At 35.1% G+C, this 27,840-nt stretch overlaps 2 protein-coding genes across 2 annotated transcripts in view; both read left to right on the top strand.

The window, feature by feature from the left end:
* LOC105211926 (gelsolin) overlaps positions 1–20,253 on the top strand; it is a 29,672-nt gene extending 9,419 nt beyond the window's left edge. Inside the window, exons 3-10 of the mRNA XM_011183624.3 lie at positions 11,100–11,174; positions 13,123–13,318; positions 13,721–14,014; positions 14,203–15,260; positions 15,318–15,563; positions 15,628–15,738; positions 15,800–15,925; positions 19,977–20,253. Coding sequence (XP_011181926.2) covers positions 11,100–11,174; positions 13,123–13,318; positions 13,721–14,014; positions 14,203–15,260; positions 15,318–15,563; positions 15,628–15,738; positions 15,800–15,925; positions 19,977–20,036 — 2,166 coding nt within the window. The 3' untranslated portion in view covers positions 20,037–20,253. The remainder of the gene's footprint in view (positions 1–11,099; positions 11,175–13,122; positions 13,319–13,720; positions 14,015–14,202; positions 15,261–15,317; positions 15,564–15,627; positions 15,739–15,799; positions 15,926–19,976) is intronic.
* LOC114803964 (uncharacterized) lies at positions 16,407–17,508 on the top strand. The gene is made up of 2 exons (XM_029040002.2): positions 16,407–16,448; positions 16,524–17,508. Exon 2 carries the CDS (start codon positions 16,717–16,719, stop codon positions 17,236–17,238), a length of 522 nt encoding a protein of 173 aa, XP_028895835.2. The 5' UTR covers positions 16,407–16,448; positions 16,524–16,716; the 3' UTR covers positions 17,239–17,508.
* Positions 20,254–27,840: the final 7,587 nt, after the last annotated feature.

The following is a 27,840-nucleotide window of genomic DNA, read 5'->3' as shown; positions in this document are numbered from 1 at the left end:
AGCATAACTAAGCCTCAACTAATTCTGAAGCGACACTTAGTCATACCTATATAGGCATGTGTATGATAGTACCCTTTAATATGAGCGTCTCCTATGGCAGCTGAAATGCCAAGCATTTGGGTATGTGTGCATACTCATGCAGCTAAATGAAGCTTATGGTGACTAAATAGGCGGTCACAGGACAGGAATTCACAACCTCATTCGCTGGCATTAAGCTGTGATCATCAATGTCATGTCGTGGCACCCAAACAACCGTTATGACCATACAAATGGCTGGTTAAGTGAGTTTGTTGAGTGTGTGTGTGTATTATGAAGGAGTGTTTTAAAACGGTAAAGCGGGTGTGCAAAAAAAAAACGTTTGAATGCATATGTTGGATGCATTCATTAACATTCACTCATTTATATCCAAATATATGTCTGTGTGCGTGCAAATAAATAGTCGAACACACATAGAAATGCTTTTACTAAAGGAATCCGCTTTATTTTACACAAATGACATTTTAAATAAAAAGCGCCGATCTGTCTGTGTGTCAGAAAGGAGGACTTAGATCGGCTGCGTGGATAATATTACCGCATGACTGGCGTGTTTGTGCTGCCGGGATGCTTTATTTCCGTAATCATTTTGCAACGACATTGAAAACTGCATTGGAATGTGGATACATGATTACTCAGTTATTTACTTATACATTCATATTTGTCCTCATAAAATATTTATTGTCTATAAAATACCGACGAGTATGTGACAGCAGTTTGCTCTGACCAAATAATGGCATCAAGGCAATGTTCAACGCCAGCAGTGCTTGCCATCCAAATGTGTATGTTGATCCACATATCTACTGTGACTGGTTTGCCCTCACATAGTTACTCTACCAACACCAGGGCGACATAAATCAGCTGATAATACGAAATACTGGCATACATAGATATGAACTAATATGATGCCCTTATACAGGGCTTATGTTTTTGAATGCAGTATAAACTTCAAGTTAATGGTTGGGATACAGTTTCTACTTCTCCTTATGAATCGATTGGAAGACAATTTTCGTCAAAGTACGATTCCCATGGGCGAAGCTCCTTGAGCTTTTCACGATATCTGTCTATAGTTCTGTTCCCTTTTAAGTATATTATAGCAATTTCTACTGCTGAGTCATTTTCGGGCAGTACATCTCTTGGAATACACGTTGGCATGTATACCGTTTTTCTTGAAAATACTATACTAATTCTCCTATGATTCTTTTGAGCGTCCTATGTAAATATAGTTTTCGCCCATTAAACAGTTAAAACTTGTCGGTTCGCAGTTAGGGTATCTTCGAACATATATCGATTTCCTTCTACACACGTCTAGGAGTTAATTTCATTCCGTATATATCAGTCAGTATATGTGATATTGTCACAGCTTCCTCTTGCCTCTTGTCTGAATCGGTTTGGTTTATCAACATTCGAATACCTTTATACCGAACATTGTCCTTCGACTTATCTGAAAGCATTTATAGAGTTCCTTATAGAGTTCTTCATAGATGGTAAGATCGTCTATATGATGGGAGATGGAACTAGAAAATTTATTTCTATTTTGCAAATATCTGAGGGTAAATCCATGGTACGATTAGGGTAGAAATGAAACATCATTGGATTCCTCAATTTTCTCAAATTTATTTCCAGCTTTACGATACAAATATCATATAAATCTGGTTATTTTTTTAGTGCGACTAGTGTTGTTCGTACAGCGTCCTGGCCAAGTGATGACCCGAATCTATTTATCTAACCAATTTCGCTGAGTTTCATAAATTGGGAATTTAATTGACAGCTGATGGCTTTTTATGATAGAATAATCTCAAGTTCTGAAAGTGTCTTTCAAAAACAAAAGTTGTTTGGTTTAAAGAAAATGATATAACATCACGCCTGGGATTTGGTCTAATGAATAACGCAGCTACTGTCTCACTCACTCACACTCACACGACGTATATTTATATGAAGTAACTCGTTGCTACTATTTATTCCGTTGGAAGGATATCAACACTGCTGCAGATGTATGTATATATGAACTTACCATATATGCTTTACGCTCCGTCGCAGCTCACTGGCTCGAGTAAGTTGATGACGAATGTTGAACGAGTTCACCCTCAATGCACACATACCAACACATGCTACTATTATTATTATTATTTTTGCATGCAGAGCCACTTTTGTACTTTTATTTTCATTCCCATAATATTAATCATGTTTTTCTTGGTTCGACTTAAAACTTAATTATACTCCTGCGGCCGTGATAACTCATGACCAACAATAACCACATGCTCTTGTGTGTATTCATATATACATATACAATTGTACGTGTATATGTAATATATAAATACGTAAATGCCAGTGAGCTCGACAGATAGTCGTACTTATGCGCTACTTACACTTGAGTCCGGCGCTCTCATCTGGTTTCGCGCACTTATTTGCATTTCATATCCTGCCTGCATGCGAAGGCGCGCACCGGCACCGGGGAAATCGCAAATACGCTTGAACGCTTAATGCGTTATGTGCGCGCTGACGCCATCGCCATCGCCACCGCCACCACCAACGCCAGTGCCAACGTATGTATGTGAGTAGCGACGTCAGTGCCAATGCGAATTCGCCATGAGTGGTAATAAAATTATCTGTTAATAACTGCTGTTGCCCTTTGGTCACTTCGGTGGGTTGGCCGTAGTTGAAAGAACTGCCATTCGAACGCTTGATTACCTTGACTACTTGTATTTTTCCAGCTACTTATTTACTTATTACGCGTTTTGCATGAGCACATACATGTGTGCTTGGCGCGTGCCCTGCATATTATCGGACAGAAGGTAATTGCAAAGGACGTGATTCCCAATTAATGATCGTAAGATTTAACACTTTAATACAATTCGGTAATGAGGAGTTTGCTCCTTTTGCTGTAGTGCATTCGCGGAAGAATACTGGATAAAATATATATAAAAGCGTAGTAAGTTTAAAATGGCTCTTGATTTGCTTGAAATATAAAATCGTATTTTCATATTGGTGTGTTGCGATTTCAAAATAGTGATCCAATTCTATTAAGTCATATATGTTCCCGCCCTTTCTAGTTTTTAATAGAAAAAGTAAACCATTGGTCGTCAATGTGCCGGTGGAAGCTCTTCCGGAAGTTCTTCAGAGCTTTGTTATCAATTAAGAAACACACTGCATACAATTTTATCATTGTTTCCAGTTTATCTTCATATGAATTCCCCACCATTTCAATTTTCTAATGGAGAGGTAACATTTTTGTCCGATGGAAGTTCAATGGAAAGCGTTTTTGAACTTTTTTGATGCTAAAGTTGTCTGTATCTTGTTCCTAATAAAAAAGTAATATTGGTAAGCTGTGAAAGTTCACGTGAAAGCTTAACGAAGCTTTTCTGTTGTTAAATATTCCTATTATAGATGGATATGTGTCTTGTTCTCAATAAAAATTGTAATACTGGTGGCCTATGAAAGCTCATGCGAAAGCTTATGTAACAGATTTATGTAACTTTTTTATTGCTCAAAATACCTATTATAACTGGATTTCTACAAAAAGTTTTGAGATTTTTTCTTTTACAAATTTTAGCACTTTTTGACTCATTAAACTGCAATCCAATCTTTCAATCACTTTTATTAATATATTATAATGACCATTTCAATTAATTTGAAAGACATGTGGACAAAGTATATTTAAAATTTAATTTTGAAATTTTTACTTTCAACTTTTTATGAATATTATTTTTAAAGAAATTTCACATTTTTCAAAATGGATAATAAATCAATGAAAACACATTGTGTGTGGGCCATTTAAAAATACCGTATAATTGGGAGCTCGTCAAACGTTATATGGGTGCATATATGTACCAACACACTTATGTATACAAGTAAATATGTATGTAAATACACTTTTGTTGAAATTTTCTAGTGCAATACACTTAATTAGCGACAAATGGCTGTTGAAAATTCGAGTATTTTCAAAAGCGAAAGGAAAATATTGAAAAAAAAATTAAATTTTTATGGCTGTCAATAAAAGCTTGAAAATACATACATATGAACATACACATATACTTGTATAGATTTAAATAATATATATGCATATATAATACACAAACATTGTAGACACAAATGTGGCATAGATACATATGAGTAAGAGGCAACAGCATCTGCACCTCTTGTATGTACATAAGTAAGTCAATAAATATTTTTGCTTAAAAATGTGCACGCTTAAGTGTATCAAAACGGTGTCGCTTGTCCATACAAACATTTCATGTCACACTTGCAATGTTGATATCAAAAATGTATGTATATATTTACATATACATGAGTACGAATTCATGTTTATACACATGTTTAATTGAGTTTTCAACAAAATCTTATTTTTTTGTTATTAATTTGTTTATAAAACTTTTTATGCAACTTCAAAGGCAAATTTTGAGTTGACGTCAGTGTATTTTATTGCACTTCACCTCCGTTGTTTACAACGAGTATAAAGGAAAACCTTGTGAAAGTGAAAATTTGCATTTATGATTTCTTGATTTCAATTTTATTCGGAATTATAAAATTATAAAAGACAATGGTCTTCGTTTATGACTTCCAGAGCAACGTGGAATAAAAAATAAATCACCCACAAATTCGTTAAATGTATCATAAAGCTTTAAGAAAATACTTAAAATAAAATATTTAAGATCCAAAAAACTAGTAAAGGTGTTGTTAAAGTGAGAAAAATACAGTTTTATTAGATATAGAATTTCATAGGGGGATATCTGCAAAATTAGCGGTAATATATAATACTTATTTCATATTTTTGTTAAGTTAAGTGTAATTTGGATCCTACTTCGTTTAATAACAGTCGAAGTATATTTTATTTTGCACACAACAGTGATGGCACTTCATCCCTAACGGCCCTTCCTTTACATGGTAAACAAGTGTTATACTTCTAAAATAATACTTCATACTGCTGGCAAATAAATGAAATTATAACAATTGCGGTATTTGCGTCGTTTACCCATATTTTGGAACTTTCAATTCACTGCTTTTAATAAATCAAAAGTAATAAATCATCTACAAGACCTCAAACGTACCACAGTCACCGTATTCACCGGATTTAACAGCTTTCAAACCATTTCTGCTCCAGAAACTGAGACCTTTAAAAGGTCTAATATTTTTTCAGTGTTACTTGAGGAGGTAAAAATTGCTGAGGGAACCAAAATGTCATTTTTGTTCAGCAGAGATAGGTGTGCGACTGCGATAAAGTTGATTAAATTATTAAATATAATAAGCGCCTAAATATATACTACATTTGAAGCTAATGTTCATTCGATTCTGTATTGCAGTTAATGTAGCTATCGATGGTGTGTAAAATCAGCTAATCAGATACCTTATTCAACTTTCTTTAACTCTATATTATTTCTTTAATGTAGAATGTTGAAGAAGTTCCAAAATTTAAACTTAAAGAATTTTCAGCGAATTTCATTGCAACTTGCGCAGGAGAAACTCATTCTGTCGTCACTGAATGCAATGAAATGCTTTAAAATGCTTTCAGTTAAGAAGTACATACATATACATGCATATGTCTTCGATATGAAGGAGGACTGTAAAAATCTCGTTTTACATGCGTCCTACAAGGGGTTTACTTATGCTTTTACTTACAAACAAAGTGAAATTGTTTACATACATGCAAAGTTGGATTTAAATGCACATTAACGATGCGTACTTTTCATATGCGAATTTAATAAGTGACTGCCAACAATTAAAACCACACTTAATGACCCTGCTGGGTAATAATGTCCGAAAAGAAGAAGAAGAAGTGGAAGTGCACGACTGGAACGACTTGCATGCAAATCTGCAGCATGCAACAAGCAACTTGCAACAGTTTCGACAGTGTGGAGTTGTTGTTGCTGATTATGCGACGGTATGACAAGTCATTTGCAAGGATAACTACCTATCGCTATATGTACATAAGGATAAATAAGCAAACAGCCGTGCGCGTGGCTCCTTAATTAAAAACGCGAATATTAACTCAATGCGCAGCGCAGTTGTTGCAACTTCAGCGGCCGACGCGTTGCAGGCAACCGAGCGCGTGTATAATTGCGTAAATAACGGTGATTTTCAGGCATTCACGCGTATACAACATATGTACATATGTAAATACAAATGTAAGTCCTCGAATAATATATTTGCCTTGGAAAAAATCAGCAAAAATTAAATAAAAGAAGTAAGTTGTCATTGTTGCACTTCGAACAGAGGAATTCGCTATTTTTATTGAATTTAATTCTTTTTATTGATTTTATTGTATTTTTATTAATTTGCCACAATATAATAGTTGTGTTTGACCGCTTTCAGAGTGATTTGATTGTGAAAATGTTATTGATGAATTAACTGATTTAATAACTGCACTGATATGGAAATAATTATATTATCAGAATATCAATTGCTTATAAAATTCTATAGTTTTTCGCTCGTAGAGTAAGATTCTTTATTTATTGTCACATATGCATAATATAGCTAGTATATATGTAGCTGCAGTTCATGCAGGAAGTAGTGTGTGAAAAATTAATTCGATTCGAAGAATTACATAACATAACATAACAAAACTTAGCATAACACAACATAGCATAACATAACATTCAATAACACTGCATAGCATAACATAACTTAACTTAACTTAACATAACATAGCATAGCATAACATAACATAACATAACATAACATAACATTAACATAACATAACATAACTTAACTTAACATAACATAACATAACATAACATAACATGATATAACATAACATAACTTAACTTAACTTAACATAACATAACATAACATAACATGATATAACATAACATAACTTAACTTAACATAACATAATATAACATAACATAACATAACATAGCAAATATTAAATATAAAAAATAATGAATTCCGGGCTTTTGGACCCCCCCATTACTGTGTACTCTACATCTTCCACAAATGCCTTTAATAGCGCCTTACATTCTCTACATTATTTTTAATTTTTATTGAATGAGCAAAATCAGCAACAACAACAACAAAAAAAATAAAAGAAATAAAAAAAAACAAAATCAAACAGTTGAAATGAAATAAAATTTAAATGGTGAAGAAATAACCGAATTATCCGCCTTTGGCAGCGGATGTGGAGCAAGTGAAGTCGCTCGTCAGCTTCCTTCCTTCCTCACTCACATCAACGCTTGGGAGCTGTTGGCATGCTCATGCAACAGCAGCACAACAACAACAAAATGTTGGCGTGCAAGTCAGTAGTTGTTCGAAGTGTTGTTTTTAATTAAACAAATAGTCAGCTTTAAGCGCAATTTTCGTTTATTTTTCATGTGAAATTTAAATGCGACAGCCACACGGATTGCAGTGGCAGATTGCATGTTGCAACAACAGCGACTACATTTGTGGCAATCACAGTCATATTATATGTTGTTTGCGATAATAAACGTCCAGTGAATGTGGCTGTAATGCATGCATCTGTGTGTGTGTGTTTGTGTGTGCGGAAGCTTGTTGTGTATGTTGGTGAATTATTGTGAAATCGGTACAAAGCTCACTGAACTTATTGATTTCCAAATTAATCAATTAGGGATTGCTCAGGTGGCTTTAAATATAAGCAAAATAGTGAATTTAGTATGTGCTTATAGAGATTGGTTGTCATATATTTTATGTAAGAGGAATAAGAAGTATTCCGATATGAATTCGAGTTTTATCATCTTGCATTTAGGAGCTCTTTTCTCTCTACTGCGCATAATTTTCATTCTTATCTCATAAAAATTGTCTATCTAGCTCTGTTACAGAAAGTTTTATCGAAAAAGTGGCGAGGAAATTGTTCTGGAGAGTCGTGAGAGGATGCATGCCAAGAAATACAAACAAAAGTCATCATAACCTTGTAACCCATAGTGAATTTTATATACTATTTTTTCTGTTCCCCAAACTTATATATCCATTAAGTAGTATGAGTCTCGAGTACATTGAAATTTTATATAAAATCGATCCAGTGTTTTGTTCCCCACCATTCAGTTTACCAATCACTAACAAATTGAATTTATTATTTTTTTTAATTTTTTATTTTCATATCAATAATATATTTTTAGATTTTATTCCCACAAATGCCGTTAAATGCAATTGTTTATATTTGGTATTTGTTTGTATTAAATTATTATTAAATTTACTTTAATTTTGGTTATACATTTAATCACTTAATTCTTCAGGTAAATGTGTTTAAATTTAAGCAAACAATTGATTGATATACTAGAGCTTTAAAGCTCTATTAAAGTAGTTTAAATTTTAAATTAAATAAATGGTATAACGAAGCACATTTTTGTTATCATGAAATTTAATCATTTAGAGCATGGTCTTGTTGTAATATATATAGTGGCACATTTTGTGTTGTTGTTTAATGCATTCTTTAGAGTTGAGTGTTATTAAGTTATCAGAGTACCATTTGTAACTAAGGTATAGGTTAGTGATATGATTGATAAGATTCGAGAGGCATACATATATGAAGTGAGAACCTTTAATACCAATCTGGACTGACTTTGTGTATATTCATTGAAAGTTTGAAACAGAAGAATTGTATTCCTATTTCCTGTTTAAATGTGTCCGCGATGGTGTAGTAGATCTGGATTCGATATCTGATCCGACCAAGAACAATAACCTTTTTTATAAGTGTCCTCCATGCTGCAGGTAATGACTAGCCTCTTTTAAAATGAAAGATCCTCTGATAAATTATATTTTTGTCGCTTTAAGTATTGATAGGTGCTTGTAGTTGTTGGATAATATCAAACTACGAACCCAAAAGGAGAACAGAGATTCATCCAAGCATGCAGTAGAGCCACATTTCATTATTTTAAACAGATTATATTAAATAATATTTTTCGTAGAATTTTAGAAAACGAGCAATTTAATATTAGTGTAACAAAAATATAGAGTAACATCATAGTAATATTCGCTTCACAAAAGTTGGGAGAAAAACAGTGAATCGAACAAAAAACAGGTATAAATCAAATTCAGTGATTTAATCGAATATCTGTAGTATAATGAGCAGTTAAAATTATTTATAGCGTTTTTAGATAGGAGCTAATTGATCTATTAACCGGCCTCTGCTCGATTAAAACGCTTTTTAAGATCGATTTACCATACAAAATAAAATCTACATTTATTTTTAATTGGATTTTAATCGACTTGAAAATCAAATGCAACTCTGCGACAAAGACGTACGATATACGTTCTTTGTCAGCGATTGGCTGAATTTTTTGATAAAAAAGGTACGGTAGATGTCGCTGCTGAAAATATTAAACAGCTGATAAAACTTACCTTTTTACCAACAGTATAAAAGGCAAAACACTGTTTCTCAATCAACATTTTAATTGATCAATTATGTAATTTGGCTGTCTAAAAACGCTATTAATGAAGTATCCAAAGACTTTGCTGTATTGAATTCATCTGTTGCTGTTCTTACCCCTCATTCGTTTTATTAGAGAGTAGAAACAAAATTAAGCGAGAATATTCGGCCTCTCTCTGGTCACTTGACCAAAATCATTTTTCAAACATGAAAAAATTATGTCTAAAATTATACCTTTATTAGATGCTGTTTAATGTGTAATTTTCTATATTTTTAAAGTAGCATAATGACTATATTTACCATAATTACATATTAAATCTCACAATTTAAAACTTTTTATCACATAAATGTAATAATGATTAATAAAAAAGGACAAATTGTTTAAAACTCCATGTTTCACTGTAATCATAATTATAAATGAAAAAATTTAAAGAACTAAGTAACTCTACATACCGTATTTAAATGCGCTTGAATTATGCGCCATAATATTTTAATCACTACAATCATTTCACAAAATATTAAAAAATAAAATTAAATTAAATTAAAAAAAATAATAAAAAAGAAAAAACCATTGCTGATTATTCACACGCAAAATAAATGCTTTGAATGATTTATCGTTTTATATGCTCAATAGTAGATTTATCATTTTCAATTTTCAAATAGTTATTCAACATTACTAACTGCCCGCATTAAATCACATCACAGCAAATTTAATTTTAAATTTAATTTCGATTTTTTCAATTTCCAATTTTTTTCCATTTCGCGTTGGATAAATGCGAATGTAAACACATTAAAAGCTGTTTATGCAAAATAAATTTCTGCACAACAAATTAATATCTTTAACGGTGTGTTATCACATAAAATACATTTGGCACGTGTGAGTGGTTGTGTTTGTGCCTGACTTTGGCTGTGTGTGTGTGTTTGTGTTTGTGTGGACTTGTCGATTTTTTCGCCAGCAGCGCTGTGATGAGCAAATACATTTTAATTGTTTTATAAGCCGTGTGCCATTCGCAAATTATGTGGAATAAATAGGATATACGTGTACTACATAAATACAAAACAGTTGTCTGCATGTATACACATACTTACATACATATATGTAGATTCATTGTATATGTTTAAGCTTACATATATAGCCTTTTTTATAAAGCCCGACGCATTTGCAGACACTCGAATCATCAACGTATTAATTAATTATATAGACAGTCATTGAAGTGTGTGAACTGATTGCCTGGCATTTATGTTTTAAGTAATTTTGTTATGTTGAGCCCTTAAAGAGCGGCTTACTCGACTGTTGAGTGAATTAAACATTTATTTTGCTAAAATTTAAGGTTTTAAATTTTCCTTAAAATATTTTTTTTTTTAATTTTTTGAGAGAAGTTAAAGTTTTTTCAGCTATTTAATGGTTTTGTCTAAACTATATGACTTCTGATTTTTGAGCTCATTAAACAAAAATGACACAACTCAAAATTTTCTAAAATCTTTTTGTTTTTGTTTTCATTAATATCTTCGTAAAGAATATCTCCAAGACTACTTGAAACAAAGGTTCTTTCTCAAATGACTTAAATATTATATTACCAACTCGACTATACATATTACAATCATTACTACTTTTTTGTGATTTTTGTGAATATTGGAAATTTAGACATTCTTTAAAATTTGTTTTTTAATATTAATATCTTTAAATTCAAATATTTTTATTCATTTAATTTCAAATATAATTTTAAATATTTTTTCTAATTTACAGGATTTCGAACCAGTACCATATCCAGCCAAATATTACGGTAAATTCTACGAAGGAGATTCGTACATTATTTTAAAGGTGAGTCAAGTTCAATAATAATTTGTTGACTATAGGGTTAGCTCTCTGTTTAATCTTTATTTTCCTAACCTGAAAGATAGTATTTCGAGTTATGCTATTCTTTTGTGATAATACATCTTAAGGCAGTAGTCTGCTTTAGAAACCGAAAAAAGCGTTTTTTTTTAGCAATTTTTTTTGAAAGGGAAGGAAATGATTGCGGTAAACGGAATTTTAAGACGATAGTGTACTATATTTAGAGCTTAATAAACAATATTTATTATTAAAAAATATTGAAATTTTTTGTAAATATTTTTCTGGAGCGCCTGGAGTCTGCACTTGTAAATCGGCGCCGGTGATGGAGGTCGTGCGATGCATCTGAAACAGTCGAACCTAATTTTTTTTTTTAATTTTTATAAGTTTCTTTTCTTTATGAACTAAAAAAATACCGAAGAAGTTATAAAATTCCAAATTTTTTCGAAGTTTGAAAAAAAATTCACTTTTTTAAGAAAAAAAAATTGACTTTAAGTTTCAGAACAACTTGTTGTCCAACTTTTTTAGTTCAAATAGAAGATAATTTAATACTGAAGCTAGATCACTTTGTTTTTGTCGATCGGACATATATTCTTTTTGCTATCGCCGGCACCGTTTTCTAACACTTGTGAAAATAAAAACTCGAGAAAACGCGCTTTAAAGGTCTGCCTGAGCATTCGCACCTGCTCGACGCTCGGCCACTAAAACTGCTCTAGCTTCGAAAATATGTCGAATTGGCCTCTGAAATTTTAAAGACATATTCTGGGATAGTTTTGGAAGAGATTTAGAACAAAACAAAAAAAAAATAGTTTTTTTGAAGCCTGTAAAGCAGACTACTGCCTTAAAAACTAACAAATGATTGCTGTTATCTCATTAGCCCGGTTAAATAGTCTATCTTTAGTTATCCTAGTCTCCAAAATTCTGCCAGTTTATAAGAGAGAGAGTTGGTGGTTAGAACTCATTAAACGGTTCTAACCGATATCTGGCATATCTTTCATTGATTATATTAGTCTGCAAACCAGATTAACATTTTACCAGATTAACAGATATATATTTTCTCTGATAAAAGCTTTATACTAAGCTTTATACCAGTTTAAGCAAGTTTATAAGAATTATACCAGTTATTTTTACCACTTGCTTCTTTTGTATAGAAGACTTCTACCTGACAACAATATTATAATCGCCATAAAAAACACTGTTTATTTAACTATCCTGAATTCTCCAAATTATAGCGTAAATTAAGTAGAAACTCTAAAAACACTTAGCGTACAAACCTAGTGAGTGGTTTTATAAATAATTTGCAGAAATAATTTCCAGAATCATTTGCATTCTAAGGACAAAAAGCTGTCAAACTTCTGCTCAATTATAAAAGCTTTTTGACATTAGTTGTTCCTTCCCTTTAAATTAAGCATCAAAATAACTAAACTAGAATGAAAAGCGTTCTCTCCGCTCCTAATGCAAGCGTGCAGTTAGTGCCACACGAATTGCCAGTATTTCTTTGCTCATTTGCAGTAATGTCAAAATTGTTGCACCCAACTTGCAGTTTCCAATTGGAAACTCATTTTGCACAATTTACTTACGACTTTACACCTGAGAGACCGACGACCTGCCCAGCAACGTATGCTGGAGCCATGTGGAAGCAGAGCGCAGTAGAGTCATGAAATATTATAAAAGTATTGTCCTTCACCTCGCACACTCCGCGGCGCTAAAAACATACTTTTTCACTTTAGAAAATAGAAAAACTTTGAATTTGTTTTGTGAGAATTTGTCTTAGAAGCACGAGCAAAGTAAGCGAACGAAGCAATTCATTGCTCGTGCCATTTTTCTTGCATTTGCTACACACCACACCGCATACTCTAACTATAAACACATTTGTTATTGTTGTCTTTCATGGCACTCATTTGCGCTTTTCACTTTACACCTGTCGTCCACGCTAAAGACCACCGAAGATCCGAAGAGCCAAAAACTTTCGTGGGACATTCACTTTTGGCTGGGCGCTGAGACGACCACAGACGAGGCGGGCGCTGCGGCCATTTGCACGGTGCAACTGGACGACCAACTGGATGGTGCACCGGTGCAGCATCGCGAAGTTCAAGATCATGAATCACAATTGTTCCTCAGCTACTTTAAAAATGGTAAGTTGCCGTTGCCGTTGCAAAAATTACGCATTAAAAAGTTTCCAGCGACCAAATGAGGCGCCATGCACTTCCGCAACGCGATGCTTTTGCGGTTGGTAGTTGGTGGTGAGTTGCTGCGAGCTCTTGGCCGTTAGCTACGAGCTGTTGGCAGGTGACCGCTTGCCGCGGCCGGTAATGGCAGCTCTCAACACCGACTCAATGCAAATATAAATTGCGTTGCACTAAAAACTCCATGAAATTGCACTTTTCACCATTCATCCACACCCGTGTGCGAACTATCGGTTGTAGAGCTCGGACGGTTCGCACCTTCGCGCTAATGGCTGTGCGTAGGGTGACTCCCGCAAATGTTGTGCGCTCGGTCCATTGACGTGTCTAATTAATTTGCATTATCGCTTGTAGGTGTGCGCTACGAGAAGGGCGGCGTGGCGACCGGTTTCGAGCATGTCGATGTAAATGCTGCTGGCGAGAAGCGTCTCTTCCAGGTGAAGGGTAAGCGCAATGTGCGGGTGCGTCAAGTGGCGTTGTCTATAGAGTCGATGAATCGCGGCGATTGTTTCATTTTGGATGCGGGCGAAGAGATACTCGTCTATGTGGGTGAGCAAGCGAAGCGTTTGGAGCGCTTGAAAGCTATTTACGCTGCAAATGAAATACGTGATCAGGACCATCACGGACGTTCGAAAGTGAACATTATTGGTGAGTAACCGAAAATTATTGTAGAAATCATAGACAATATGGTGAAACAGTAATTCGTGAGTGGGTAAGCGATACGTCTCGTGAATATCATTAAAGTTTAAACAATGTACGGAGCCAACATACATACTGCTCTCTGAATACTTCATTTTTGGAATGAAACTCATTTGTTTTGATCTATTTCCGTGTAGATAACTTCTCTTCCGATTTTGCGAAGGAGCATTTCTTCACTACACTCGGTTCTGGTTCGGCTGACGAAGTGCCAGATGAAAGCACAGACGAAGAGGATGGCGCCTTCGAGACGGCCGATATCAAAGCAGTTACATTATTTAAAGTTAGCGATGCTAGCGGTTCTTTGGAGATTGAGAAGATATCCGAAAAGCCACTGCGTCAAGAAATGCTTAATACAGATGACAGTTTCATACTCGACACTGATTCCGGCATTTATGTTTGGGTTGGCCGTAATTCAACACAGAAGGAGAAGACTAGCGCCATGAAGGCGGCCGAACATTTCTTAGAGACCAATTCATATCCAGCCTGGACGCAAGTACATCGTGTGGTGGAAGATGGCGAACCGGCGCCGTTCAAGCAATACTTCGCCACTTGGCATGATCAAGGCGTGTATCACAAGCGTTTGGTACGCACCGCTCTGGGTTATAGCACAGACGACTCGGACTATGAGGAACCTGAGGATGTGGATTCGGTTGTGAAGAATTTGAAGAAGAGTGGTGGACGCGCCATTGCTTTTATGCCCGATAATGGCGAGCGCGATATCGAACATATTATCAAGTTCAGCTCAGAGTCGGATGATGATGTGGTGCGCAGTATTGTAGACTTCGAAGGCACCACACCTCTGATCGGTCAATATGCCTACATCATCACCTACAGGTATAGTGCTAAGAGCGGCGAGTCTGGTAAACTCATTTATGTGTGGGAAGGTGCACGAGCCAGTGATGCTGTGAAGGAGCGTTCCTTCAATGACGGTTTGGCGATGGCACAGGAGGAGAATGCCATATTGATACGCACAGGACAAAGTCATGAGCCACGTCATTTCTTGAAAATATTTAAGGGTAAACTGATTACGCCATTCACCGAGGAGCCAAAGAGTGCACAACTCTTCCGCGTACGTGGCACAGACGCGACCGATGTGCATGCGACCGAAGTGAACTGTGATGCCTCTTCGTTGGCCTCTGGTGATGTCTTTGCCCTGATCACGCCGGATCACAAAGTCTACATCTGGGTTGGACAGGTGAGTGTCTTGATGTAAATAAGTGAAATATAATTGATTAACAAACTGCATTTAAAGGGTGCCTCTGATTTTGAGAAATCTTCTGCGAATGAACGTTTTGCGCACTACTGGCCTTATGGAAAGACAGAGGTAATTGAGGAAGGTTCTGAACCCTCGGAATTCTGGGAAGAACTGCATGGTGAAGGTGAATATGATCGCAGCGTAACTGATCTCGGTGCGCCTTTGCTGGAGCCGCGTCTCTTCCACTGCCAATTGGTGGCCTGGCGTACTAAGGTGGAGGAGGTGCGCGATTTCGAACAGTCGGTGAGTAATCTAGCAAATGCTTGGCTTATAATGAGTCTTGTAATATAATATGGCTCGTTTTAAGGATCTCGATGTTGACGACGTTATGCTGTTAGACGCTGGTGATGAAATTTACATGTGGGTTGGTTCCGGCGCCTCCATCGAGGAAAATGCCAAAATCTTGCAAATGGCTCGGGTAATTAGTCATGCTGTGAAAAAATCTTTACAAATATTTACCCTTCGTTTTTATCTTCTAGAAATACATCAAACAAGAGCCTACCGATCGCTCAGTCGATACTGTCAGCGTCATTCGTATTGTTCAGGGCAGTGAGCCGCGTGTGTTTACACGCATGTTCCCTTCCTGGGACAATGATTACTGGAAGGTCAGTGGGCTTGAATGAATTTATTTGATTTGAGGCTGCTTTATTAATTGGCTATGCTTTGTTGTTATTGTTTTTGTAAATTTTATATGTTTTGGTTTTTTATTTATTGTAAATATTTATTTTTAATTTTGTTTAATGTGTTCGAATATGGAAATCTCAAAATGTAAGTATTGTAGTGCTTGACTTGTTGAACTCGTTACTGTTTAAGTGATAACTTTAAATTAATAAAACTTGCGCAATTTCATGTTGAACACTAACAAAAACAACTCCGCTTACATGCAGATATGAGCGATAGGAAGAAAACCAAGCAAGAAATCTTTGTAGAGAAACCTTTGACAGTTCAAGTAATCAAGTAAGCTCAGGTCCAACGGATGTTGAGAGTAGTATAACGGAGAAAACCATTGAGGGTAGAAGGGTAAAGAATGGCTTTTAAGAATACTATCGCGTCGTTACATTGAATGTGAAAAACGCTTATAACAAAGCAAATAATGGCGGCGCTACAACAAAAACAAGATAACACAAGGTATTTTTTTATACTTTTCATGACGAAATATATACCATAATAATATAAGCGAGTCAAAACGAACTACAATCTCAGCAGCGTGAGTCACGGACGTCGTAGAAGATTTGAAAGGCATAGAATCATCTATTCACAATCAAACACATTGGAACGCCATAAGCGAAGCCATCGCACGACAGAAAAACGCGAAAGTGGCGAAGATAGTTGGTGCTGCCGATGATATCGCGCTAGAGGTGATTTAGCGGATGTTGCGAGCGTCAGCAAAACTGAGATGGTATTAATACAGGACTGGCTAGGTTCAATAGGTCTACAACTCGGCGAGAACAAGACGGCCGCGGTGCTGAAGTCGCGCATAAAGAAAGTCGAACAAGAGCGCATAAAACAGGCCAATATTTTGGTCGAAGCTAAACCAGAGATCGGTTATTTAGGGCTTCTACTGAATACGAAGTTGAAATTTAAACATCATTTACAATATGCCGATTACTTGGCGCCGTTCTCAAATGCCCAAGGACTAAAGAAAATGTTATTGGGGTTGAATGTGTCGACAGCAGCGCTAATTTACCCATCTACAGGGCCTGATAACAATTTGAAATTAATTGTGGAGACGAATTACGTCGTCGAAAGAAGATTACTTTCGGACAAACAGACGGATAATGAGGAAATGCTGCAGATAGCTGGGGAAAGGGGAGGTGATTGTTTGGATGTTGTGTCGATCGATGAGCGCAAACATTGGAGAATGCGGCGGGCAGAGAGTCTGCCGGATGTTAGTGAATTGGAAAGTGTAGCTAATTGATAGCTGTTAAGGTGAAGGATAAATAAATTAAATATATAGGAAAAACAAATAAAAAAAGAAAATTAAAAAAATAATAATATTTATTAGTTTATAAATTTATATGATAAATTAAGACATAATATATAGTCACAATATCTACATATAATCTAAAGCAAAGCAGAAAGGACCTTTCAACTCACTTTCGCTCCTCTTGTTCGCTCTTAAGCAGTTCAGTTATTATTTGTAGTGCACTATATATGTAGAAATGTAAGTGTTTATGCACCCTATGTGCATCTATTTGTAAATTTATGAAGCTATTAGCATGAATGCTTGCATTATTAATCTCTTTCGCTTGTTTTGCTTTTAAATTTACGCAAATAATACGGTTCTTACTACAAACACACATCAAAACGTAAGTATCCATGTTAGTATGTGTATTTTTCTTTCCAAAATCAGCATGGAGAAACTAGTAAATTTAGTACATATGTGTAGAGTAAGAACTACTGCATAAATCTGCTCATGCTTATGCGTGTACGCTCATATGGTGCATTCCAATTCAAAAGGTTTAAGGAGAAGTTTCTGTTATGAAAGGAGGAGTACCTATGTATATGGTGACTATTAGTAATTTTACATATTTTTTATGGTATGTGTTTAATGTTTTTTACATAGTTTCTCCGAGTTTTTGGCAACGAAATTGTGTTACGTAACGAAATTTCGTCACGCACCAAATTTGCAAAATATGGCGCGTAATAAAAACATATTTAAATAATGAATAACAAAAAATTTACGGATTTTTTGACAACGAAATTGTGTTACGTAACAAAATTTCGTCACGCACTCAATTTGTAAAATATGGCGCTGTAGAAAAAATATAATCAAATAATGAATAACAAAAAAATTTGCGAAAGAAAATGTATATAAGGTTGCCACTTATTGAAACAATTTAATTAAAAAAACAAATAATTCGTTTAACTATTGTAATTAATTATAGTATGAAATGAATAGTATAAGTATCATATATCCTTATACGTCTTCTTATTCAATGTTTTTTCTATTTTTGTGGTTTTCCCAAACCCCTTGACATGGAATGCACCATATGCTTTCACTTCTGCTTTTAAAGCTGAAGCTTTAAATTACTCCACCACTAAATATGAGCAAACCAATTTCCTCAAATAAAATTGTAGTAAAAGTTAAGTTGTTGAAATTATTATTCAAAACAAGCACGTGAGAGTATTCATGTAAATTAATGAAAAATTGCAATCAAAATTTGGAAATTTATTTCGTCTTGTGAGATCGTTTGGCTGATTGGGAAGATAGCATGCCTTTTGGTAGGGCAAGTTGTAGGATTCATATTTATCAGCAGGAGTTCATTAGTTAGCAGTTAAAATATATAGCATGAGTTTATAATCATACATTTAATTTCAGTTCTTCAAAATGTGAGAGTAGCGAAGAAAATGTGGTACATGTCGTATGAGTAATATTCATTCAGCTACCAGGGTGTGTTTATATATATCGCTTGCTAATTTGATTAGTAGCTTAACAAAAAAAAAATATATATATAAATAAAATAATAGTAAATAGTTTTATTCTGAGTAATTTCTTGCAAAGTACAATATATGGCAAGGCAACAAGTTTAAAAAATATACTGTTATGTTGTTTAGAGAGCGCTAAAAGCGAACTCAAAATGTAATTATTTTTTTTATAATTGTGAGTTAACGTATTATTTTAGTAAACGAAGGCATTTAAAGTTAATTGATCTAAATTAAGCTGTCACAAAATATTTTTAGCATTAAATTACATGCATCAATATTTAAGTAGATGCATGGAATGCTAATAGCATAAGCGAATTTGTAAATAAATTTAATTTTTTGTAGATATATAAAATATAATACCAAGATAAACAATGCAATTTTACATAATAATTAACACATGCAACAATTTAAATAGAACTCGATATTTTGTTCACTAAAATTTTTGCTTAAAAAGTGATTCTAAAAACATATGAATGTTTCATATCAGAAAAAGAATTGAAATTTTTTGTTGAATATTTAATAAATATATTTACAGATACATATATTGTTGTTATAGCTTTTTACAATAACATGCTTGAAAAGATTAAAAATATTAAAAATAATTGTTTCGATTTTTCGATATTTTTGTGTGAATTGTTGTTGATTATTGATGTGTGAGTACCCGTGTATTAAAGGAATAATATAAAATTATTTTTTATACCTAAATAATCTAGGACTGTTTCAAAAAAAAATCAAAAATATTAAAAAAAATCTGTGTGTCTGCTTAACACTCTAACATGTCTGCTTATTATATGCTCGCTTTTTATGCACCGAATATACACGAATTTTCGCGCTTAAATTTACACATTTCCAAATTAATTAATTTTCAGCATTTTCAACTGATGTTATATACACATATACATATGTTTTACAAATATGTTTATTTAGTGCGGCTATGCGCTTCATTTGGCGCCTTTATCTATGCTTTGTTTTTTTCATATTTTTTGTTTTGTTTATTCATATTTTTTATTCACATGCAAGCTGTTAGGATATCATATTCCATAATATTTGCATTGTTTTGTGTATTTTGCGTATTTTGCATGTGGTATTTAAATTAATTGGCTCGTGCCACCAAAAAAATTACCGAAATGTATTATGTATGCATATTTGTATAAACTGTTAACTTAATATAAATATTTTTGCGGAAATAAAATTTTTTTCTTGCAATATTTTTTATCTTCTCCACAGTCAATAATATCGTATGATGATGTCAAGGAGCAGGTGAAGCAGCATAATGCCACACTTTGAGCTGCGGCTGTGGCATAAAATAACTAAATTTGTATGACGTGATTATCTGCAGTTACTAAATGGATGTACTTTGCGCTTTATACTTCTCCCTTTTGGCCTTAAGATGTTTCTATATACATATATTTACTTTAAGAAATTTGTACTGCTGGCATTTCTACTATAAATGTACTTGAACATTTTTTAAAATAAAAAAAATATTTATATTTGTGAAAAATAATTTTAATAATTTTTTTTGTTTATAAGTATTTGAGAAAGATATGTATTATTTGAATATAATTATTAAATAATAAAATTGATTATTCAAATTTTTTCGCTACATATATGTATATGAAAAATTAGAGTATACCCACAGCGTTCTCTGTGTTTAAATATCTATGTACATATGTGGGTTTTATGATCGGTTACCCAATCACTGTTAACACTTGTTGTTTGCAACAAGACCAGCTGTCTGTGGCATGCAACAGTTTGAACAAAATAAATTCCATTAAATGCGGTCGTTAGCTTTCACTTCCGGTTGCCTATTGGCATCACTGCCGTTAGCTGTTAGCTGTAAAACCATTGTAAAACTATGCGGCAGCTTTTCATGTAACTGCATACATACCAATTGACACTATTATATACTGTGGACTTTGCAATTTTTTTGTTGTTGTATTTTGATTTCGCCTCGTACATGCGCCCTCTCGGCATTATCTGTGTATTTGCGGTGTGCTGCGCGCGTTCGTTCGTGCCATTGTGGCTGCCTGTTCGATGAGCTGGAATTTAATGACATTTTTTTCGCACAACCACTGACAGTTTTACTATTAGTACGAGCGCAATGAAATTTCGCAAAGCAAAACACTGTTACGACGCCAGTGTAATGAAAAATAAAAGTATTCAGTTTTAGGTTATAAAGCAGGCTGTGCGAACTTTTATTGTTACAAGCTTTTTCTACGCTAGTACTGATGCCATGAAAATACTATAAATATCTGGTTGGCAATTGGCACCTTTGATTTCTCAATTGTGGTTGAGGTGAGAAAGTAGTACATATTTATTTGTTTCTATTATTAAATTATTACGTTCTTGAGTATAATTTAATTTTTGTGTCCCATAATTTGAGTTGAACTGTGATTGTTATGAATAAAGGTGCTACATGTCGTATGAGTAATATTCAAAGAAACTGGTTTATACAACAACAATATGTACAATAAATTTATAATTTTCTATGTGTATCCCCTCGTAGAGGCTTCCTCCTTATTTGCGAAGAACTTGGACAGCCACTTTTCACAAGCCTCTTTTGAGTTCAACTTTACACCACTAAGGGCGTTCGCCACGGACAGGAATAGGAGGTAATCACTTGGCGCTATGTCCGGGGTATATGGTGGATGCGATAAAATCTCCTATTCGAGCTCCCAAAGCTTCTGACGAGTCATCAACGAAGTGTGTGGTCTGGCGTTGCCCTGGTGGAACAGTACACCCTTCCTGTTGGCCAATTCTGGACGCTTCTGGTCGATCGTCTGCTTCAAGCGGTCCAGTTGTTCGCAGTAGATGGTAGAATTAAGCGTCTGGTCATATTGGAGCAGCTCATAGTTGATTCCCTTTCAATCCCACCAAACGCACAGCAAAACCTTCCTGGCCTGGCCAATCCCGGCTTGGCCACTGTTTGGGACGATTCATCGAATGTTGACCACGACCGTTTTCACTTGATATTGTCGTATGTGATCCATTTTTCGTCGCCAGTCACCATCCGCTTCAAAAATGTGTCGAGTTCTTTCCGTTTCAGCAGCATATCGCAGGCGTTGATTCGGTTCAGCAGGTTTTTTTGCGTCAAATCATGCGGCACCCAAACATCAAGCTTATTTGTGTATCCTGCCTTCTGCAGATGGTTTAAAATTGTTTGGTGACTAACCCCCATCTCATGGGCGATGTCACGAGATGCCACATGCCGGTCTTACTCGATGTTTTCCATGATTTCCGGTATTGAAGGGAGATATTTGGTCTAATATATGTCAAAAAATTAAATTGATGTCTTGAATTATAATTCTAGGAGTATGAATTTAAAAATGTTGCGTATACGGCATGTCCTTCTTTTCCTTGAATTACAAAATTTTCTGGAAAATGGTCCTAAAATCTAGTAATGTAGAGTAACGTCGGGTATCTAATAGTACAGCTGATGTTGCGTATACGCTATGACATTTTTTTTCACTTTGAAATCAGATTTTAACTGTACTGAATTTGTTTTTATTTTTGCTAGAATTATGAAAAAATATTACTTTAGAGAAATTCGAAAATGATATTGAAAATAATTGACAGCGATTTCCCTAAGATTAGGCTAACAAGATTAGTTACATGATATGAGGTTACTTCAATTTCAAAAAAAGCCAACCAAAAATTAGATCAAAGTAATGTAAATCAACACCAAAATATATTTACACCAACAACAACAATACCGAAGTTACAATAAAAACATTGTTAAGCAGCTTTATAATGTGAATCAGCACTGAGGTTCGTCATTGCAACGGTGCATGTGACATGTGTACTCTCACTGGTACGCCTCGGTGTAAGAGTATGCATGTGTGTATGTATGTGTAGAGGGACATTCACTTGTTAATATGCGTGCTATTGCGCTGCATGTTTGTTATGGTTAACCGCAACAACGTTGATGTCGTCATCAATTTCGGTCTTGTCGCCGAGTTTTATCGCCAGCGTTGCTTATTTCTTTTGTTCGTGTGTTTGCTGTTGTTTTTGGTATGCATTACGGCTTGTGGCTGTTGTCGTTGGCTATCATGAGCATAGCTTTTATCGTTTGCCGTCGATGATATGTCGTTGTCGAGTGGCGGCTAGTCGGCTTACAGACAAACACAGAACACATACATGCAAACATACACACATAACTGCATATATATGCACATATATGTATATCCATAAAGTGCGATATGAAAGTAAGTTGCATTTAATGCGCTCGCAGGCAACGTAAAGGCGCGGCTTTGTTGACGACCATGACGTGGACGCGAACGATGATGAGTACGACGTCAAAATGTCAGCCTGCATATGCCCGTTCACCGTTATTGGCGACGAAGTATATGCTCATATTGATGGCGAAATTTGTTAAATGGCCACAAGTTGGCGTTCGCTTTATGATCACTTGACACGTGATGTGACGAGACACGCACACGCAGCGACACTGACGCCACTGACACTGCGAGACGAAACGAAACGAAAACGGGCGTTTTTAAAGTAACACACACACACACACACACACTCACATGTGCGGCAGCGCCACGGTAACTTGCTGCTCAGGAAATTAAATCAATTTGTATGACAAAAGAAACAATAACGAAAAAAAGTTGTAAAACTGTAAACAGTGTGGTAGTGAACAGCATGGCAGCCCGTTAAGGGTGCAACAGCGCCGACAGCAAAAGTAGCTACTTAATTCCCGTTATTTGAGCGCAATAAACAAACAAATTTATTAATCGAATTAATTTGCATCGCTGCTGTTAAGCCAGCGAATGCGTATAAAATGCGCAATAAAAGTGTCATAAATATTATAAGAAGGCAGTTAACCCTTTAGGGACTTAAATGCGGATTTGGACGAAATCTTAAATTTCTCTGGTTTGGAATAATAACTTAACCAGACTGCGGAAAATTAATTTTACACATAATCTGAATGGTTAAAAATTATATTTTTCTTACCTAAATAGTTGATTTAAAGATTCCTTATAAAATGAATTTTTCAAAAATGGTTATCAAATAAACTGATTTGCGAAACAATCTCGAGAATCTTGAATACACTTCTGAGAAACTGAAGAACTTATTTTTTCGTATAATTCATTGTAAAGCATCAATGATATTAGAAATCCCACCAAAAGTAATCTATCGTGAGTTTCGGGACAATTCTCAATCCCCTGGTAAGTTTTTTGTACATATCTCGTAAACTACTAAAGCTATATCACCGAAACTTTCTAGAGCCGTTTATTTTAGGTACTAACTTATACAGTCCAAATTGGAGGAAATCGGATTATAACCACACCCACCTCCCAAACAAAGGTTATGTTGAAAATTTCTAAAAATTCTTTAAGTCAGTAAGGAAAACCTCTAGAAACCTTGAATTTCATTATAAAGATGGTACAGAAGAACTGCACTCAAAATGTTATACAAAATTTTAAATGGGTCAAAAACCATATCTCCGAAATTACTCGATCAATTTCAATGAAATTCGGTTCATAATATCTTCTTGGCTTCCCAATGGTATGTTGTGAAAATAGTTCAAATCGGTTCACAACCACGCCTACTTCCCAAATACCAGAACTTTGAAGTCGATTAGTTTACAATATATAAAGTAAGCACTAGTGAAGATATCGAAACAGAACTTTGCAAAAATACTGCATTTAAAGGGTGGCATCGCCCTTCTAAAATTCGTCGAAATCGGTCCATAAGTTTTCAATACCCTATATATCGAATATGAGGACTTCAGTGCTTCTAACAAATTTTTTACTGAAAATATAGTTAAGTCTCTCAGATATTTTGAAGAAATTCAAAGGGAATATATTTCTTCTAATAATATGTTTCCGTGCCAAAAATTAGTGAAATCGGGTCATAACTTCCCTTTGCTCCCATATACCCAATATTAGGGTTTTCAAATTTTTAATTGACTTATGCCTTATGTTATATTAATAAAATTAAATAAATAAATTGCGAGAGTATAAAATGTTCAGTGACACACGAAATTAGACCTTCTTGTTTTAACTTTATTTAATTATGTTAACCCTATGAAGTAGCAAATGGAGTAGCAAATCTCCCAACTCAGTCATTAATTTTGACTTCTTCTTACTTAAATAATTTTGCTAATAGTTGCGGAAGTTCGGTTGTAAAAGTTAGAATATTCAATGTATTTGGCAACAAACCATATATTTTGGAAATCCATCGTGGATTTGCTGAGTTGCTTGAGACTACTGGGTGTTTCACTGCAGTTCGGTAGCATAAAGTGATGTTCAGAGTGTTCATTCCATAACAAAATGTATTTGCCATTGCTCGGGAATCTTAAATGTATACTTTTTTGTTGTCAATTTTATAAATAAATAATTTTATAAAAAATTCTGATTGAAATTAATTATTCCGAATTGATCTAAAAGTTATTCGTATACATGCCAGCGCTGGTATAAATTTTGAGATTTTGTTTGTTAACTTGGTGACCCCTATTGGCTTATGTTGAAATTTTAATTTCGTAAACATAAACTTTTACCTTCATCGGGTTAAAACATAATAAGCGCACCCACACAGGCCAACGCCTCGCTCGACCGGTGGAGTGTCGCAGAGTCAACGCTTGGCGTGTCTTGATTGCCGCAAAAGTTTGATAGATGCCTGATGCTAGTCGACATACTACCGACGTTGATGGCACGTGTTGCTTGTGTTTATTACCGTATTGTTAACAAAAATAACAATAACTTCGAACTCAACAAAAACAACAACAACTAGTCAAACTACTTATGTAGCTAATAATACCGTTACTAGCATTGAATGCCGTTGAATCGCTGCTGCAGCGTATGTGGAAGGACTGCTGTGAAATGAACACATTATTGCTTGCCACAACAACACACATACAGACGATTTTATAGAGAGGGGTTTATGTGTGAACACATGTATACAAAACCGCATACAACGCATAGGAGAGTAGGTATGTTTCTGTTTCTGGTCTGCCAGTTGCATGCTATGTCGCAGTGCATTTTGCGCGAAATGCATAAACTCAACTGGGCAAGTGCATGTTTTGTTGCATAAATATAGGCGTACATACACTTGCTTCATATATTGTTGCCGTGTACAAGGTGTATGTGCGTGCGTGTGTGCGTGCGTGACTAAATGCATGTTTGCACATTTTCGTCATTCACTGCTTGTTAGTTGGCACGCAAATTTCGCATTTACTCCGCCCCAAAAGGTAGCGAACGCTTCAGCACAGCGCTGCGCCACATGCAACAATTCACTTGTGTGAGTGCCATAGTGTTCGTGAGTCAACATAACAGGGGCAATATGTTGTTCGCAGCTTTAGTTTAACACTTTACCCTCAACTTTATGCCATAATTGTTGTTGTTGCTGTATTATTTCCACATGGCTGCACTTTCTGGTCGCTGCTCTTTTGGTTGGATCCAAACTTTCGATGGCCGCTTCTTAAACGCAAATGAGCGATCATCATCAATGCTCATGTGTTGTAGTAGTTAAGCGTTCAGTTTACTGCAGTTGGTGGCGCATAAATTCTAGGAAATCGCGTATTAAACAGTATCTCATTATTTAGTGACCTCGGACTATCATCGATACCAGTTACTAAAGGTGTAAACGTTGTCTATTTAAATGGAGTTGAGTTGATGACTGTGGTCTTCATATATTCACTTACTAGAACTGATTTCATCAATTTTGCTACTAAACAATATTAATATAATTTTACTAAATATATACGGTATAAAGCCCACCGGAAGTTTGAAAATCCATATATGAGGTATATGGGTACTAGGGGAAGTAGTCCCCGGTTACACGATTTTCCTTTCTATGAATGTCTATAAAATATCTGAGAGATTTACCAATATTTTCGATGAAAAAATAACCATAGGCAGTGAGGACTTCATTTTCGATACCTGGGGTCTTGAATATTTATGATCTGATCTGGAGAATTTTTAGTTGAGCGATGTCAAGTTCACTATTTGTGTAAAGTTTTTTATTACGATTTCTTAAGTACATATTGTAAAGTCAAAGAATCGGATGGAATTCAATATTGTTATGTATACGAAGTAAGCTGTGCTGTGAAGCGATTTCGCCAACAGGTGGTACTATGGACTGAGTAGGCAATTGAAAAGTAAAGTCCTCTCTCGACCAACAAAAACTAAACTCTTTATGTCCCTCATCATTCCCGTCCTACTTTATGGTGCAGAAGCGTGGACGGTGTCAACATCCGATGAGACGGCACTAGGAGTTTTCGAGAGAAAGGTTTTGCGGAAGATTTAAGGACCCTTAAACATTGGCAACGGCGAATACCGCAGAAGATGGAATGATGAGTTGTATGTGTTATTCGACGACATAGACATAGTCCAGCGAATAAAAAGACAGCGGCTACGCTGGCTAGGTCAAGTTGTTCGAATGGACGAAAGTGACCCAGCTGTGAAAGGTTTCGATACAGTACCCGCTGGTGGAAACCAAGGAAGAGGGAGGCCTCCACTCCGATGGAAGGACCAGGTGGAGAAGGACCTTTCTTCACTTGGTATTAGCAATTGGTGCCAAACTGTCAAAAGGAGAGACGTGTGATGCGCTGTTGTGGACTCGGCTATAACCGCGTAAGCGGTGTCTACGCCAGTCAAGAAGAAGAAGAAGGGATGCCTGAATAGTTTTAGTTAAATTATGTTCAAAATCCGATCTCTACACACAATAAAGCAAGATATTATACTTGATCAGCTGTGAATGCTGATCCAAGAAACACTCCAAGTAATAGATTAAAAATACCCTCAAGATTCGAGAAAGTGCATTAAGAGACCGCTAGGAAAGTATGTTGTCTAAGAAGCATATCAGCAGGTGCTTAATTCAATACATCGTGATAATTTAATAGAAAATATATGGATTTTACTTATTTATCTCTTAATTGTATGATATTTCGATTTTAATCAAGTATTTATATTTAATACTTCACTTCTAGTACATATGCATACCATATACATAAAAATAAATTCGAAACCTCCCCAAAGCGTATTTCATCACTAACATACTGAACTTAATAACACACTAGTGGTTCACTAAAAAAACACAGGTGTTACACATGAGCGCCATAAATTGACCGCTTGTGATTGTTATT

Source organism: Zeugodacus cucurbitae, chromosome 2 (genome assembly GCF_028554725.1).
Source record: "Zeugodacus cucurbitae isolate PBARC_wt_2022May chromosome 2, idZeuCucr1.2, whole genome shotgun sequence".
Taxonomy (NCBI): domain Eukaryota; kingdom Metazoa; phylum Arthropoda; class Insecta; order Diptera; family Tephritidae; genus Zeugodacus; species Zeugodacus cucurbitae.
This window is presented reverse-complemented; position numbering and strand designations above follow the sequence as displayed.